This window comes from Lissotriton vulgaris, chromosome 5 (genome assembly GCF_964263255.1).
Source record: "Lissotriton vulgaris chromosome 5, aLisVul1.2, whole genome shotgun sequence".
NCBI classification, from domain to species: domain Eukaryota; kingdom Metazoa; phylum Chordata; class Amphibia; order Caudata; family Salamandridae; genus Lissotriton; species Lissotriton vulgaris.
The window spans coordinates 1,917,395,681-1,917,412,724 of record NC_141693.1 but is presented as its reverse complement, the minus strand read 5'-3'; the positions used below and the strand labels follow the sequence as shown (position 1 = coordinate 1,917,412,724).

Sequence of the window (17,044 nt, the reverse complement as noted above, 5' to 3'; positions counted from 1 at the left end):
AGAAATGTATGCCCGCACTGGCTCTTAGTGATGAGCAACCTTTGCTTGAGTGACCTTTATTTCAGATAAAACATCCCCGGACCCAAGATATCAGATATTACTAAATGTACAAGTCGTCCTGACACTGAAGATTTCTCTACTAGACCGAAAGTCAGCCCCCCCAGCTTCCCCTAGTCACACGTCAATTACACGTCATGACCAAGTTGCACACAAGTAGGGCAAAGTTCCAGCTGGCCATGCAACCCCCTCCATGTATCCACCCACTTATGACACCTCCATGACATCTCAAGTGTACGCCCTCATGCACGCCCACATGCTCTTATCTCTTTCTCTTTCTCTGCCTGGAGCGCTCCTCCTTCTCTATGTACGAGATTCAATGTATAAATATTGTACCCTGTGAATAAAGTTCAGAAGACCCTTCCTGAACCTTAGTGGTGATGGAACAGATTCTCCGCTAACCCGGGTTATTGTAAATAAAGCCCCTTTGAATCGGACACCACGGACTCTGCCTCTCATTTAATGCATGAACTTTCCTTTAAGTATAGAAATTATGAAAGGGTAATATTTATTTACCACATTAATTTGGCGCCCGAACAGGGACTGGTCCCTTTCCCCACTCGCCGGTGATGTAAGTCCAGCTTTTGCCCCCCTTCTACAGCCGTGACGGACTTCAGAGTGCACGCCGCGGGACTTCCCGCTTACTCCCTCAGGCCCACGAGGAGGACGGACTGCGACCAGGCATCCACACGAGGCGGTGAGGAATGCGGATCATCCCAACCAGAGCCCAAGCCGTGAGAGAGCAAGGTCCGAGGTATCCGGAGGCCCACCTGTTCTGAAGCGCATGCGTAGTGCTTAGCAGCAGCCAGACGTCGTAGCAGTCCAGTCCAGTCCAGTCCAGTGCCGAGTTTTCCGAGGCCTTCCGTTCTTGCTACCCGGTGAGTACCGTTGCTGGGGACGCATCTAGACGGGTACATTAATTTGTGTCCGGTCAAGACGGGTCTGGGTACACAGATCCGGTCTGTACTGTTTTAGCAGTGCATCTGTACTGTTTAGCAGTGCATCTAGTAATTCAGTGATTCAGTAATACAGTATTCTAGTATTATGTCTCAGAAATGTGTTTCAATGTACCAGGTAGTATCTGTTCGAAATGTTTTAATGTGTTTAATGTCGTGGTATGAATGATTGTTTGACATCTATTACTGTGTTTACTGTGTTCATGTTTACGTTCAAGTAAGTATAAAGATGCCGTTGTTCTCAAAGTTACGTCAGATAGGAACTAGGAAAGGGATACTCGAAGAAGCAGTTCCTGTCCCGCCTAGGGACTCTCCAGGACATTTTATGTACCATAAACATGGCTTAGATGCCATACTGTACTTAGATTTGTGGGTGGACTACACCAAGGATTTAGAAGAGAAATATAGATGGCCTGTTACAGGGACATGGGATGCTGAGTGCATCATGAGAGTAGAAGAAGCTCTATGGAAAAAGAAATCAAGACCCTCATAGAAAGATGCCATTGAGTTATGGCGCAAAGAGTCACATAGGAGAACAGAGAAAGAAATTCATCAAGCAGAGAGAACTAGACAAGGTCAAGGCAGAACAGGCTGATAGAGAAAGAAATGCCGTTGTTACTGGTCCTCTCAGAAGAACTAGCTAAAGTGACCCCCTTAGAAACACCCCGTAGGTCGCGAACGCCACCACCTGTACCCTTTAGAGTATGTAGAAAGAAGCAATTCCCCACTGTATATACGATCCAGAACCAGGAAAGGGCTCAATGCTCGTGATTTCACTAAGACTAGGAAGATTTGTGGAGTTTCTTGTACATAGCTCCTTGTAAATATGGCTTGTGAGGAGCATATTCTCATTTAGACTTGTTGTGTTCCTTGTGCATTGCGCCTTGTAAATATGCCTGTTGAATAGCGTGTCATTTTTGGACTTGTTGACTTTCTTGTAAATATGGCTTGTGAATAGCGCCATGTGGATATGGCTTGTACAGAGCATGATATTGTTGCGTTAGTCAGGAGAGAGCTGGATCTCTTTCAACTGCTTGGAGAAAATGTTTTGAAGATGTGCGTACGTGTTATTTGAAAACGTGAAGTGATAAGTTCTTGATTTTCCCATGTATCTGCAGTCATTGGGGAATGATTGTGTTTGAGCCGCCTAAGGGTTACTATCTTGGATTGAGACGGCGGTATTTGTTTTAACATGCTGTTTAACATGCATGGTTATGTGAGCTGACACTAAAAGTCAGTGATTGTTTAAATGTATGATGGTTTGATTTCACTTTTTCATTGGTTACTGGTTCTGCCTATGTGCTTTGACAGCATGGTAACATCTTGCATGGAGAACAGAAAGCAGTGTTCATTTAACTTCCTACTTTGAAATGCGTCCACGAATTTGTGTGGGTTTGCCTTGGAACACATGATTTAATGTGTTTTTCCGGAGGTCGGAATGTTATAAATCAACCAGTCGGATTGTGATAAGAGTTTTCAGCTATGGATGGCACACGGACCAGTGTCTTAGAATTAGTGCGTTAATGGTAGAGAAGAATTTATAAAACAGACCCATCATAGAATGTGCTTTTAAATTAGTGAAATGCAACTGTGTGCTTTTATAGAAAATAATATTATAGACGATATATATGGATATTTTCCTACTGCAAGCTGAATTTTTCAAATGTAAATGTTTCTGACATGCAGCAGACCAGTGTGTGACAGTTATCACACTCACTTAGTTAGTAAAAATGGCTGTTTGAAAATTAATGAACCAGGCCCTTTTAATAGGTAGAATAGAAAGGCTTGCACACTAAATTTTGACTTCTTTGTTATACAATGCAAACCTTTTTAAACATGCTGCCTGATATATGTCCACCAGCCTTTGTAAATAGGATTTATTATGTCTGATTCAGAGGTCAGTTAGACTGTAATGCTCACACAGGAGGTTTCAGATAAAACATTTAGTGGAGAAATTTCAATTGATATGTGCAGAGAAATATTAAACCCAACAGTCCATGATAATTCGTTTTTCAAATGCAAAATGCATAAGCCTTGTGTGCAGAAGCAAATTGTCCCCTTTTTTTGTGTTAATCTGCATACTAAATAAATGCACATGTTTCAAATGTCTTGCCTTCTAGCTGCATTAGTTAGACAAAAGTGTTTTAAGTAGCAGTACATTGTAACAGATTTTTTTTTTTTTAATTGCCAGTATGTGTCCAAGTTACAAAGACAAAAATATGTCCTTATTAATTACTGATTTTAGGATGCTTTACATCACGTTTTAAATTTCCTTCAGTTAGTTTGAGAATAGTGGTCTGGCCTGGGAACAGATTTTGTTTTGAGTTACAAAGAATGTGTTTTTCGACCTTGAAGTTAGCATAGCTCCCAGCGACAGAATCACCGACCACTGCCTGTCTTGTTATCATTGGCCAACACCCAATTTCGTTCCGCGCAAGAAATGTTTATGTAAGGGAGGGGTCAAGTCGCTCTTCCTTGCTGTCGGCGCAGACAGCTTCACTGCCTTCAGATAAGGGATCCTTGTACATGCAGAATAGTTGGCCCTTGGAGTTAGTTAGATACAGTAGGCCTGGGTGTGCTTCCCTGATTAGAGGCTAGAGATGCTTGAACCGAGTGCTTGGCAGGAAGCTTTGCTCCTGCAATGAGCTCATTGTTGGCAGTGAATCAATTTTACATCACAGTGTAGCTTGGCTCCTGCTTGGATCAGATTCAAGCTCTGAGCGCGAACATCTTTCTGGAGGTGGGGGCTGCTTCTCAGAGGAGTGAGGCAGTACACGCAGTCAGACTACACGGTATACCAATCTTTCTCATGAAACAGCCTAGAGAGGGTAGATGGCTTGTCCCTTATTGAGGTTCCTGTAGATCAAAGGGGTCCCTATGTACGAGGTCGTGTACTAGGACAGGACAGTAAGTTTCTGATTGGCACAGAGGCGAGCAGAACTACCATCAGCCATGACGAGGTTCCAGGGGCACCTCTCTCAGGCTCACAAAATATTTCCTTGGGATTTTCAGGAAAGCCTATTGTTAATGAAGTGTCAAAGCCAGTTTCCCTTGGAGTTGGTCCACTGTCACGTACCACAGACTTGGTACTTACTAAATCATGTCCAGAAAACTTGCTAGGTATAAAGACATTAAAGGAACTAGGAGCAGTTATCTGTTGTTCTCCAGAAGGAGTGCGACTGTTCTTACGTGATTTTAAGGGACATTATGTTCTGAAAGATTTTGACCCCAGACCACAGAATGTACCACAGCACCTATGGGCACAAGGTCCGACTGACGTAGGTTACATGAACATAACACCACACCGTGTCACTTTCAAAGCAGGAGTAGTACTCCCACGTATACGACAATACAAGATGCCACCTGATGCCATAGTAGCCTTATTAAAGATTGTTGACGAACTCATTGCACATGGGGGGTGGTAGAGACTGAGTCAAATATATGTAACTCACCTGTCCTTCCTATCCTTAAACGATCAGACCCTAATGCACCACCAGTTTACATACTAGTAGTTGAACAAATGTGTAGTACCACAATACCCAGTGGTCCCAGACATGTCTTCATTACTGACTGCTATTGATTCTGAAGCATCATTCTTTACAGTAACTGACCTGAAAAAATGTCTTTTTCAGTGTTCCAATTCATCCAGACAGCCAGTATCTCTTCTGATTCAGTTTAAGTGGACGTAGCTTTAAATTTTTAAAGGTTTTACAGAGAGCCCTAGCATTTACAGTCAAGCATTAAAAAGACAGCTGGACAGTATTAACATGCCTACCGATACAGTACTGATCAGTATCCTGATCGTAGCATGATCAGAGACAGACTGCGAACATGCATCACTGACAGTTTTACACTTTCTGACAGACAAGGGGCACAAAGTGTCCGCTTCGAAGTTACAATTCTATGCCCAGCAAGTGGTTTACCTTGTACACTTGCTGTCCAAGAGGGGTGGGCAGCTGACACCTGACCGCATTCAGTTCATTGCAAATCTTCCACAGCCCAAGACACAAAAGGAAGTACGGGCCTTCATTTGACCTCACTTCATACTGTAGGCAAAGGATTCCCCAGTATGCCTATCTAGCCAAACCACTGATACAATTGACAACACAGGAGGCAGTGTCTTCGACTGTCCTTCCTTGGACACAAGAACACACCTTGGCATTTTAAGAATTAAAAAGAGCCTTATGTCAAGCGCCAGTTTTAGCGACACCATGTTACAGCAAACCTTTTATGCTTTTTGTCACTGAACAGGAAGGGACAGCATTATCTGTCCTTACACAAGATCAAGCAGGAAAACACACGCCTTGTGCTTATTTTTCTAGTACACTAGACCCAGTGGCCCAGGCTCTGCCTGCGTGCCTGAAATCAGTTGCAGCAACAGCTCTAGCCATAGTGATTCCATAGTGTTAGGACACCCTCTGACAGTCCAGGTACCACATGCAGTGGAAGTTCTCTTTAACAGAACACAGACACAACACTTAACTGTAGCGAGACTGACAGGATATGGACTGACGTTATTTCAGCCACACATAGAGATCAGACAATGCAACATTCTTAACCCTGCTACACTTTTGCCCTCAAGTACAGTAGATACTGCACCACATGACTGTGTGGAAGTAATAAATATAGTGACGAAACGAAGACAAGACTTGACAGATATGGCACTTCCAGACCCTGACCTGACACTCTATGTTGATGGTTCATGCATGAGAACAAACACAGGAGAGTTAGTGGCCGCGTATGCTGTGACCACTGATACTGAAGTCATAGAGACCCACAGAATAGACACACTGTCAGCACAAGCAGCAGAGCTCATCGCTCTGACACAAGCCTGCATAAGAGCCAAGAACTTGAAAGTGAACATTTATACAGACTCACAGTACACTTTTGGCGTAGTTCATGACTTCGAAGTTCTCTGGAGGGAGAGAGGTTACTTGACCTCTCATGGGGCCAAAATTCAGCATGGTCCACTTATTCAAGCCCTGTTAGAAGCAATACATTTGCCTCAGCCATAGCTATCCTGAAATGCAAAGCACATACCAAAGTTACAGACACCATCTCCCAGGGTAATGACCTGGCAGATCGAATTCTAAACTAACAGCCCAGACTCAAACAGACATTCCAACTGACACGACAAAGACAGAGGTACCATTACTGACGCATAGCATGACAGTCAGGGATCCTTCACAAGATGTACGACATACAGACACATGCCACTTCAGATGAAATAAAGAAATGGACTGAACAAGGAGGGGTCCAGACTGACCAGGGTTGGATGACTAAAGGCAAAGCTACATGGTTTCGTCCAGATTCCATGGTACAAGTAATCATAAACACAAACACATAGTCCAGCACACTTGGGAGAGAAGGCAATGCTAGACAGTTTACAGAATATCTGGTTTAACAAGCACCTGCGTGCAGCAGCGAAGCGGAAAGTACGTACCTGTATGATCTGTTGCCAGTTCAATCCAGGTAAAGGCATTCCGGTGGAACAAGGTGGATTCCATCCTCCTGACCATCCTCTTGAAGTCCTTCAGATGGATTATATCCAAATGGACAGATGTAAAGGTTATAAGTATGTCTTAGTAGTAGTGTGTGCACTAACTAGATGGACAGAAGCGTAGCCAGTCCCAGATTATACTGCAGCAGGCTTTGTAGAAAGCCATAATCAGACACTTAAGCCCAAAGTTAACGAAAGTCTGTGCAGAAAAAGGCGTGGATTGGATGGTAGCCTTGCCGGTTGCCCTCTTTTATATGCGTATGGTAGCCCATTCCAGAACAGGCCTATCTCCTATGCCTAAGATAATATCTGATGTTGACAATAACATGCTGACAGATTACCTGGCTTCCTTGATGTCTGCACTACTCTCTCTTCATTCACAGGTTGCCGCCGCCTTCCCTGACAACACCCAAGTCCAGGAGCCTGCCATAGTCCCTGGAGATGTTATCTATGACCGGAACTTTTGACAGATCAAGCCCCCTTGAGCCGCATTGGAAGACACCGAGGATTGTGCTACTCACCACGAGGACTGCTATCAAGGACGTAAAGGATGGCGATTCTATGGACAATTTGGAACTTTAATTTTGACCAAAAATGACAATGACCCCAGTGACTCAAAACCCCCTTATCTAGAAAAACTCCGCATCAGGAGTATTAATCCAAGTTGCGGTCTAGTAAGTCAGACAGTTTAATTGTTTAAGTCCCTCTCGGGTGAATCGGTTAGACAGGTTCCTGACATGTATGAGACCATAGACCCAAATAGCAATAGACAGAGAGATAAGAGAAAGACTTACTGCAAATCCCTTCGCAGTCGATTTATAATAACTCTGATTATTATGTTCCTTTTAAGCATAACAATTATATGTATCAGCTTAATTCTACATGTTTTCTTTCCTCCTATTACCTCACATGTACACTTTTCTTTTAACGACACTGCAGAGCACACATTTAGTGATCTGCCACCCCATGAAGCACTGCGCAACAATTCTTTCATTCGTATGTTGCACCATTCTCATCAGACCAGCAATGCAACAAATTGCTGGGTATGTGGCCAACTCCCGCCTTATCAGAAAACGAAGGGAGTTCTGCCCTTCTTCCCTTTTCCGTTCTCCCACAATGGTTCGTGTGGAGCATGGTTTGCTTTAATGACATCACTAGATAACAAGTCCATAGGTAACCAGAATGAATGGATATATGGAAACCCGAATAAAGTAATGAATGATGCATGTTTCCCAGACGAAGACGGGCTCCCTCAAAGGAAGGGGACAGACCTGGAAAATGAAGAGTACAAGCAAGGAAATGCTTCCCTCAATTTTATAATACTGAATGTTCAGCCCAAGCAAAATACAGGACCACAATCTATTTCAGTCCTACCAGCAAAAGGTGATTTGTGTGTTAGAAAGAAAGGATCAGTACATATGGGACACAGTGAATGTAATACTGTAGTAGAGTTTAATGACCAAGGAAAGTCCATTTTCAAAGCATCACGCCATACCTATTTCATTTGCGGTCAGACAGCCTATGTACATCTGCCCTCAGACTGGGGTGGAACAGGTTATATAGCTTTCCTTCTGCCCCCTATCTTTCTAGCCCCATCCCATTATCATCGAGATTCACGACTAGTACATGTCAGACACAAGAGGGAGATAAATTCCCCAGTTATTGGTCAGACTGAGACAGCTTGGGAGCAATATACAGATTTCAACAAAGGATTCTTTTTCTTCATAGGTCCCGTCCAAAACAGTAAACTCATACGCAGGTTAACAAGAACTCTGGAAGCAGTAGTAAATGAGACTGCATCTGCCCTGGCTAACTTGACCCAGGAGCAGTCTGCCATGAGACTGTCTCTGTCTGCAGTGTGACCCAGCGATTTGCAGCTTGTGTGCCACTGCCTGTATTCCCCATCCACGTATCCAGAAGAGACAAGAAGAGCAAATGATGCAGTCTGACCATATACAAGGTCTTATGCAAATAGATGTGACTTGAAGGGAACGTAGGGGACAAGGAGGGAATGAGGTAAATGAAATTTTATATGGCCTATGTGTCCCCTATCGTGTACCCCAACGTTTAATGTATGTGCATGACATCCATGCATTGTCCCTCTATGGCCGAAATGATGACGCCTCTGTGTTTACATTTGCGTCCAACGTTAACATGTCAGTTACCAGGCCCTCCATGGAAGAAAGGATAATTCTGCTTTTAAGCCTATGTTGCCAATGTCTTTACATGGTGCATGTTAAATTATCGAGATGCACCCGTTCTTGAGGCTCTGCAGGGCCAGGACACAAAATCCAGGCCTCCAGCCTCCTGAAACACTCTGAAAGCTGCAGCCCCGCCTGCATCCCTGACCTTTCCCTTATTTCCTGCCACAGCCGAGAGATGCCCAGCAATTGCCTGCCAAGACAGTGTTATGCCTACAGTTATCTGTTCTGCTCCACAGAAACACATTCCTGCCTAATGAAAAGGATAAACATATTGCAGAAGATAGGGCCTAGCCTTTCTGTCTCCATTTAAGTGATTTACAGAGCTCGCATCCATAGAAAGCCCATGGCCCCCATGTAATGAACCAAGAAATGTATGCCCGCACTGGCTCTTAGTGATGAGCAACCTTTGCTTGAGTGACCTTTATTTCAGATAAAACATCCCTGGACCCAAGATATCAGATATTACTAGATGTACAAGTCGTCCTGACACTGAAGATTTCTCTACTAGACCGAAAGTCAGCCCCCCCAGCTTCCCCTAGTCACACGTCAATTACACGTCATGACCAAGTTGCACACAAGTAGGGCAAAGTTCCAGCTGGCCATGCAACCCCCTCCATGTATCCACCCACTTATGACACCTCCATGACATCTCAAGTGTACGCCCTCATGCACGCCCACATGCTCTTATCTCTTTCTCTTTCTCTGCCTGGAGCGCTCCTCCTTCTCTATGTACGAGATTCAATGTATAAATATTGTACCCTGTGAATAAAGTTCAGAAGACCCTTCCTGAACCTTAGTGGTGATGGAACAGATTCTCCGCTAACCCGGGTTATTGTAAATAAAGCCCCTTTGAATCGGACACCACGGACTCTGCCTCTCATTTAATGCATGAACTTTCCTTTAAGTATAGAAATTATGAAAGGGTAATATTTATTTACCACACCTTGACGCTGAACGCCTTTTCGACGCCGTTGACCGTCGTCTCGATATCGATGATCGTCGTCTCAACGTCGATGATTGTCGTCTCGACGTCGATGATCATCTTCTCGACGTCGATGATCGTCTTCTTGACGTCGATGATCTCCTTCTCGACGTCGATGATCTTTGTCTCGACGTCAACAGCGAACGGCGGTGTCGCCTTGACGGCGAGCGCCGGTGCCTTTTTGAACCCTCTCAACGTAGATGATGGCTCGACGAGGAAGCAGTCCTCGACGTCGACCTCGTCGGAGGTCTCAACGTCAATCCCCTCGATGTCGAAGGTCGATGCTGCTTCGACCCAGAGTCCTGGGGAGACGGGGAGCAGACCGTGGTCATTCCTCTCGACGCCGACGTCGAGGCTATTGGCGCCGACGGAGACCGGTGGCGTTTTCTGGCCTTCTCCTTACTGGGGAGCCCCCCAGAGGCCGAAGCATGGGGAGGAAGAGTTCTCTTCACGCCCAGACCCAGCTTGACCTTGCTGCTTTCTTTGCTCCAGTCCTTGGAGCCTGTTCTTCTCTCTGTCCTTCAGGGTCCTACTGGAGAACTGCTGGCAGATATCACAAGTCTCAGGAACATGAGAAGAAGGGAGACACAGGATGCACACCTTGTGTGGATCAGATGTTGCCTTCTTCCTGGCACACACAGGACATTTATCAAATAAGGCAGGCATATTTGACAAAAAAGTGGTCAAAATCACCAGAAAACTCCAGCAAAGTGAAGAAGAAGCAAAAATACGTCGAGTGAACACACTCTAACACTTTAAAAGTGCCAAAAATTACACTAAACACCCAAAAAGGGAGAGCTCAATGCTCCAGGGTCCTGCTAGCAGGAGCCGGAAAAAAGAACTGAAAGTAAAAGGAGTGGGCTGTGCATGCTGGGATACCGAGAGTCTCTGGAGAGTTCCTTAAAGGCACGGTATCCCTTTTCCAGACACATAATGGCAGCCTATGGAGGCTTGTATGTCCATCTCTTCCTCTCTATCATTCCAAGGATTTGGTGAGGGGAGAAAAGTTTCTCTAAGGGGGGAAACTTGACAGATTGTGTTAAATTTGTTATTGGTGTTATATCCTTGGCATTTCTAGTTAAAGTACTGGACAGTGTAGCCTGTTAGGTATAGGCTGCATTATTGTCTTTAATTTTCTCTTAAGTGTCTATGCAGGACTGCATTGAAGACAGCTTAAGAGATTATTTTTGATTGCTCCGGGGTCCACGCATATGGGCGGGACTATTCACCAGATTATGACTATACACAGAGATCCCCTACTACAGAACCAAAGATACTACCATATCTCAAAAACAAAATGGACCACAAATGCCCATGGTTACTTTCTGCTATGCATGTTCTTCCACACATAACAGCTGCGATGGAGGTAAACAACCCTAGTCATGAAGACTGAATAGAACATGAGATAACCAGAAGTTGGTTCTCCCACAGTGGCACAAGCAAAAAGGCCTGTCTTTTTCACTATGATTGCACGACCATTTCCACCGCTGAGCTGTGTCACTGAAAAGGATAATCCTCAGTGGTCCTACAGGATTGCTGAACTCACTGGGCCTGGGGATCTGTGTAGGGTCATTCATAAAAACATCTACAGCATGGTAGTGTCTTTTTCCAGAGCCATGCAGAGGAACTTCCATCGCAACAAACTGACGGATGATACAGACTTGTTGAAAGAACTACAGATGGTACAATACATGACAGAACGTTAAGGCAGAGCACTTTTACTATTCACAAACAATGCACATCAATCACAATTTTTGCTGACATAAAATAGCCTGCCAAATTCAAGCTGTCTTCCAGAGTGATGGTGTATAGGATCAGCTTTTAATGAGTATGCATATTTCCTTAAAGGAAAAAAGGTAGATGAAAGCGAAATAGGAAATGGAAATAACATCAAATTCCATTTTTAAGTCTCGCTAGAGCCAGCACATGCGCTGATCTGGCGAGACATTTAGTTAGTGGGTTTTCAAAGTGGTAACCAGGCTTTTTCTGGCCTGAAGCTTGCGAGTATGCGCACAATCGCGCGCAGAGCCGCCATCTGCCTTTCCTTTGTTGTCATGGGTAATTAAGCGCCTCTATCGCGGGCACGTTTTTTATTGCAGTTGTAGGACGTGCTCTCTGTTTAAAGCCTGCAGTGCTCGTTTAACTTTCAGCGCGCACGCTTGTTTTTGTTTTTAACATGCCAGCTGGTGTGTGATGTATACTATAGTTCAGCTGATGCTTTAAACTTCAGGGCTATGAATATTAGTACATTTATAGCTGTGAACAGAGGCGGTGCTTTCGAGGAAGCAGGATGAGAACTCAAGAAAGGCGGAGGTAATGAAGGCTCCAGCTAACGAAAACGATCGAAAATGCTGCAGCAAACTATGACCTTTGTTTTCATTTTTAGCTCCAGCCACACATTCTAAGGTGAGGCAGCTCCCTCTGCTGGTCTGGAGCGGGACCACAACTGCCGCATAATATACAGTAAAGGAGTGAAAACGCTGTTTCTGTTGTTCAAATATATTATCAATTATTTTGCGTGTATACCATCACTTTCAGTAGCGATCCTTTTGCATGCAGCAGTACTTGAAACCAGAGGAACAACAGTTGTCAATTTACACAAGGAAAGTGGGTCTTCCGACGCCCCGGTTTAACAGTAAATGACAGGCACTATTGAGGAGCAGCGGGCCAATCACTGTCACGGGCACTGGTGCAACTGAACCCGCTGCACAATGTGATAGATCTATTCATGGGAGCAATCAGCACTGAAATTCTGTAGAATAACATACGGTGCGGGAATAAAATAAAACGGGGCATATGAGTGAGCACACTTTTATAGTGCACATTGCCAACAAAATCTGCTCCAAGTACTGATCAACAGGAAAATAAAGTTCTTTGCCCAGAATCAAACAACTTACAAGAATAGTGAAGCTGTGTTTGGAGGCTACCTCTCAGAGCTCCAAATGTTTAACTTTGTCAATCTTTTATTCTTTTTTGTTTCGGTTTCAATCCGGCTTTGTCTTGCTCAGGTAGCTAATGCCACTGGGTCTAACTTTAAGCCATGCACATTGTGTTCCCGACCATTTGCAGCAGCGGCCTTGTATAACTTTTGCACCTTTTGTTTGAGAATACCAGTGCTGTGTGTGTTTGTGTGCCACGCCAGTAGGACGAGACTCCAGAACTAGTTAAGAAGGGAGCAGCACTCCCACAAGGGATACTGGATTTTATCATTAAGAGAAACTGTCTAAAGGTGAACACAGTGGCTTGGGTTTCCAGGTGTAGTCCTGATCACACTTCCTGCTAGTGCAGTAGGAGACACGATATCCCATTCTACATTAAAAGAGCGATGGCAAAGCCAACATGTCTGTCATTGGCCATCAACCTTTTTCCTTTGTCAATGCTTGTTTTGCTTCGTTATTGTTTTTCCAAACACTGATTGCAGACGAAGCAGCTCGACACTCAATCTTAAAAAAAAACAGGCTGAAACCCCAAATATTTTTGGGCTCTCAAAAAGCATCCATTTGCTAGTGGTTGCCATTGGCATTTACAGGATCTGCTTAATGTATGGATGTGCTCTTTGTCAAAGGGCAGAATACCATCACTCTCAGTTACGGAAGTGGGCCTATCCTCTACCCCATGCTGAGGTGGTGGAAGAAAAATGTGAATGACACACCAACAGAGTAATGGACGAAGAGGGCTGACTGAAAGAGTGCTATACATTTAGTGTTTGTAAAATCAAAAGGTTTTTGCTAACGCCAGTCCTTTAAAAGCGTACTGGTTGTAATCTTAGTTAAAGTGAATGTACCTGGCCCCTCAACACCATTCCAGTGGCAAATATACAACAAGCATTGGCATAGCCAATAGGTCTCGCCTTTCAAACCTTATAAGTATTTAGTTATGCAGTACAATATCCTTACTGCAACAACATTAACTGCCGCATGCCTAAACACTTATAGGGTCCCAAAGGCGAGACATATTGGCTATGCCAATGCTTGTTAAATAAAACCACAGTGTAGTTTACATGGTTCTCTTTTAGCTGAAGAAAATAATCTATTCACACCCCCACTGACATATTTATTGCTCAAAGTAAGATTTAAAAGTTAACTATAGAAAGAGTTTCTTAACGGTGCAGATAAATTCAAATTAAAAAAAAGCAATAAAAGACGTATTTAATAAATGCATTTATAAGTCATGGTAAATAAAGAAAAAGGTAACTGATGCAGTAGGTTACGCTATTTACTGCAATGCAAGGCAGAGGAAAGCAAATGAACTCCAGATGACTTCCCGCTTCTCTGCCCGAAAGAGGCATTGGTTTGCGTCCCTCCCAGTGCAAATGTAAGAGAGTCTCAAGCAATGGTAAATGGTGCATGAAAAACAAAAAATTATGTTTATATAAAATATTTCTGCAGATCCACTTGCTCCTGTTTCCTCCCTCTAGTTCAACAGACATTTGTCCCTCACCTTCAGTAGCTCCACATCCTGCTGCTGACACTTCCTCCCTCAGGTGAACTCTACTCTTCTACTTCCTGGGATGTGTAACTCTCACCTTCAGTAGCTCCAGATCCTGCTGCTGACACTTCCCCTCTATCTCTGTGATCAGGTCCCGGTGGGTGGATTGCTGCTTCTCCAGTTCACTCGGTTTCTCTTGAATGTTCTTCATATGTTCTTTATGCTCGTTTTCCAGTTTGCTCAGAAGTTGCTGCTCTTCCTTGTCCAAAAACTTCTTCAGAAGCTCAAATGTACCACGGATCTCCTCCACCTGGCTCTTGAAGTTTCCCTTCATTAAAAACAACAAAACAAAGCACATCTTTTATGTATTTGTATGACACACCCAACTGTAATCATAGGGTCTGCTTCAAAAACATACATTTATAAAGCTAACTATGTATTTACGATAACATATGGAGTCTGACATAAACAATCTGTGCAACAACACATCAAAGATTCAGCTCAGCCACCCATACCACCCATCGCAAGGTTTTAAACATAGCTTATTAACCCAAAGATTTATTAGTAATATAAGCTGCAGATCTTTAATTTGAACCCATCAATAGTAGATTTACTTACAAAAATAAGTGAAAAGTTAGCAAATGGAAAGTCTAGAACAAAAACTAACGTTTATACAATTACAAACACACAGGAGGGTCTTAACTACTTCAGTAACATACTTTGCTAAGAGTGGTACCATCCATAATCCTTTAATGATGGATGGCTAAAGTTGGCAAGTGAACTGAACATGGCAAGTGTTAAAGAGATTAACAACCCATGTATTGACGTATTACCACTGCAAAGGAAGACAGCATGCGCCTATCAAGTGCTTCTATGTGCAGATGTAAGGGACTGGCTTTGCACAGTGGCTCGTAGAGAATGATTCCCCCCACCCTCGGTCCCCATCTGATGAGCTCCTCTCTCCAGCTCAAAATGAAGAGTCTAGAGGAAGAGCAATCGTAAGAGTCTCCACCTGCTGTTGAAGTTCTTCCTGTGGTCTGCTGCACAATCCGCTGGTGAATCTAGGCCATTACACAGTCCATCACTGGGTCAGGTTTTTGGCATGTGCAGGATTCATAGTATTTCTTGTGACTTCCTTCTCCTGGAATCTGTAGGTTCTATAAGACTAGAGCTTTAATCTTTCCTCTCTTAGTGAGGCAGTTCAATCTATCTCAAATTGACAATCCAAGTCAATCCAGACATGGACTCTCCTCCTCTGGTACTAACTCCATCACCGAAAAGATTGATAACGTAATGTAGTGTTTGGTCGTGAACAGGGTCAACAAAACAGCAGTCTAAATCAATACCTATGGGGACCATATCAGCAATGGCTTGTATATTGTATCCATAGTTAGATAACCTGGACAGAGGCCTGCCTTGAATCTCATTAGCTATCACTAAAGCATTAGGCAAGTAGTGCAAGTTCTGGAACTAGCCAGTGTGGCTGCTTCCACCATGCCCAGATGGCTATGCATGATGCAGGTTTGTGTCACTGTCCCATAATCGGTAGCTCATATTTCCTATGCCATCAGAAAACCTATCTAGTCCATGTGGTCTGGTGGAGCTCCTCCAATGATGATACATTTTGCTGGTTCCTTTCCTCAGCAGTGATCCAAGTGACAAGGTTCTGACCGCCCATCTTGCATCTCAACAGGAGTATAAATTTAAGCAGTGCCTCGATGAATATTTTGCAGCTAGTTAGTGGATGGTTTGTAGACACTGTGGGTGGAGGTCCGGTTCAGGCAGGGAGGTAGCTGAGCTGGGGCACAGAAAGGATGGGATAACATTAAGTGCTTCTTGGTGAGAATGTGTAGCATTCTTGCTCTGGCATTGGATGTGTGTGGCAAGCGAGTCTTGGATCAAGCCAAGAACCTCTATTAGGTAAAATTATGAAATAGAGACCGCTAACGCCACCTGCAAAGAGGAATTGGAAGCAACCATGATAGTACTTTACTTCTGTATCAATAAACACTAAAAACCATGACATACAATCAGCCAATTGTCTCATGAAAAGAAACATTTTGAAGTGAACGAATAATTACTATACACAATATCACAAGGGAGACAAGTGAGGTCAACCCAATGCTGGAGCGAACTCCATCCCAACAGTCTATGCACACGAAGTGCCTTTAAAACACAAAATGGTTTTAGCCAGAGTGCCTGATCAAGTTGGGAGAGGTTGACGCCTTTGCCATGTCAGGTTAAGTGGACTGTACAGTCATAGCTTTAACTCAAAAGCAGAGGATAGACAGGACATTTTGGATTTTTAAGGGTTCGAATAGAAGGATAGCCAGGCTGAAAATCAGAGGAACAATGTAAAAGTTGACAGTCTGAGCCCATGTGACAAGTTGGAATCCCCCCAAAAAATGAAGTATAACAGTTTGAAAGTCAGTGGCACCCTGTATACTGCTCTGGTTAAAAATAATAGTTTGATAGTTTCTGGGTTTCTCGCATGACTTGTCAGGATGTATGGCCACACCATTATCAGTACCGGAACAAATAGGCCTAGTAGGAGAGTATGGGAAGATTCTCTGGCGAATAAGTATTGGGCCATTTTTAGGTCTCGCCTGTCCATCCCATAGGGATAATAGGCGAGATTACAGTAAGCGGTCCGAAAAGTCTACCTATCTGCGGATCACGTACAGTTCATGTGAGCCAGGCGCGTGCACATCGCACACCCACACCATTGCCAGCCACATCCCACACCATTTGTCTGAGTCTCGGCATCAGACTTCAAAGGAAGCCGCTCCCCCGACTCCCTCCCCCCCATCAGCTAGCACTCCGTGTTTTCCTAAGCCATTTGAAACCACATCTGCGTGTGATTGCAGGGAATTAAGCAGCAGCTGCAGGGGTTGGTTCAGTACTGGGCTACAGGCAA

At 43.9% G+C, this 17,044-nt stretch overlaps 1 protein-coding gene across 1 annotated transcript in view; it reads right to left on the bottom strand.

Moving 5' to 3' along the window:
• LOC147717715 (E3 ubiquitin-protein ligase TRIM39-like) overlaps positions 1 to 17,044 on the bottom strand; it is a 305,695-nt gene that overhangs the window by 203,735 nt on the left and 84,916 nt on the right. The window contains exon 3 of the mRNA XM_086924496.1: positions 14,225 to 14,455. Coding sequence (XP_086780622.1) covers positions 14,225 to 14,455 — 231 coding nt within the window. The remainder of the gene's footprint in view (positions 1 to 14,224; positions 14,456 to 17,044) is intronic.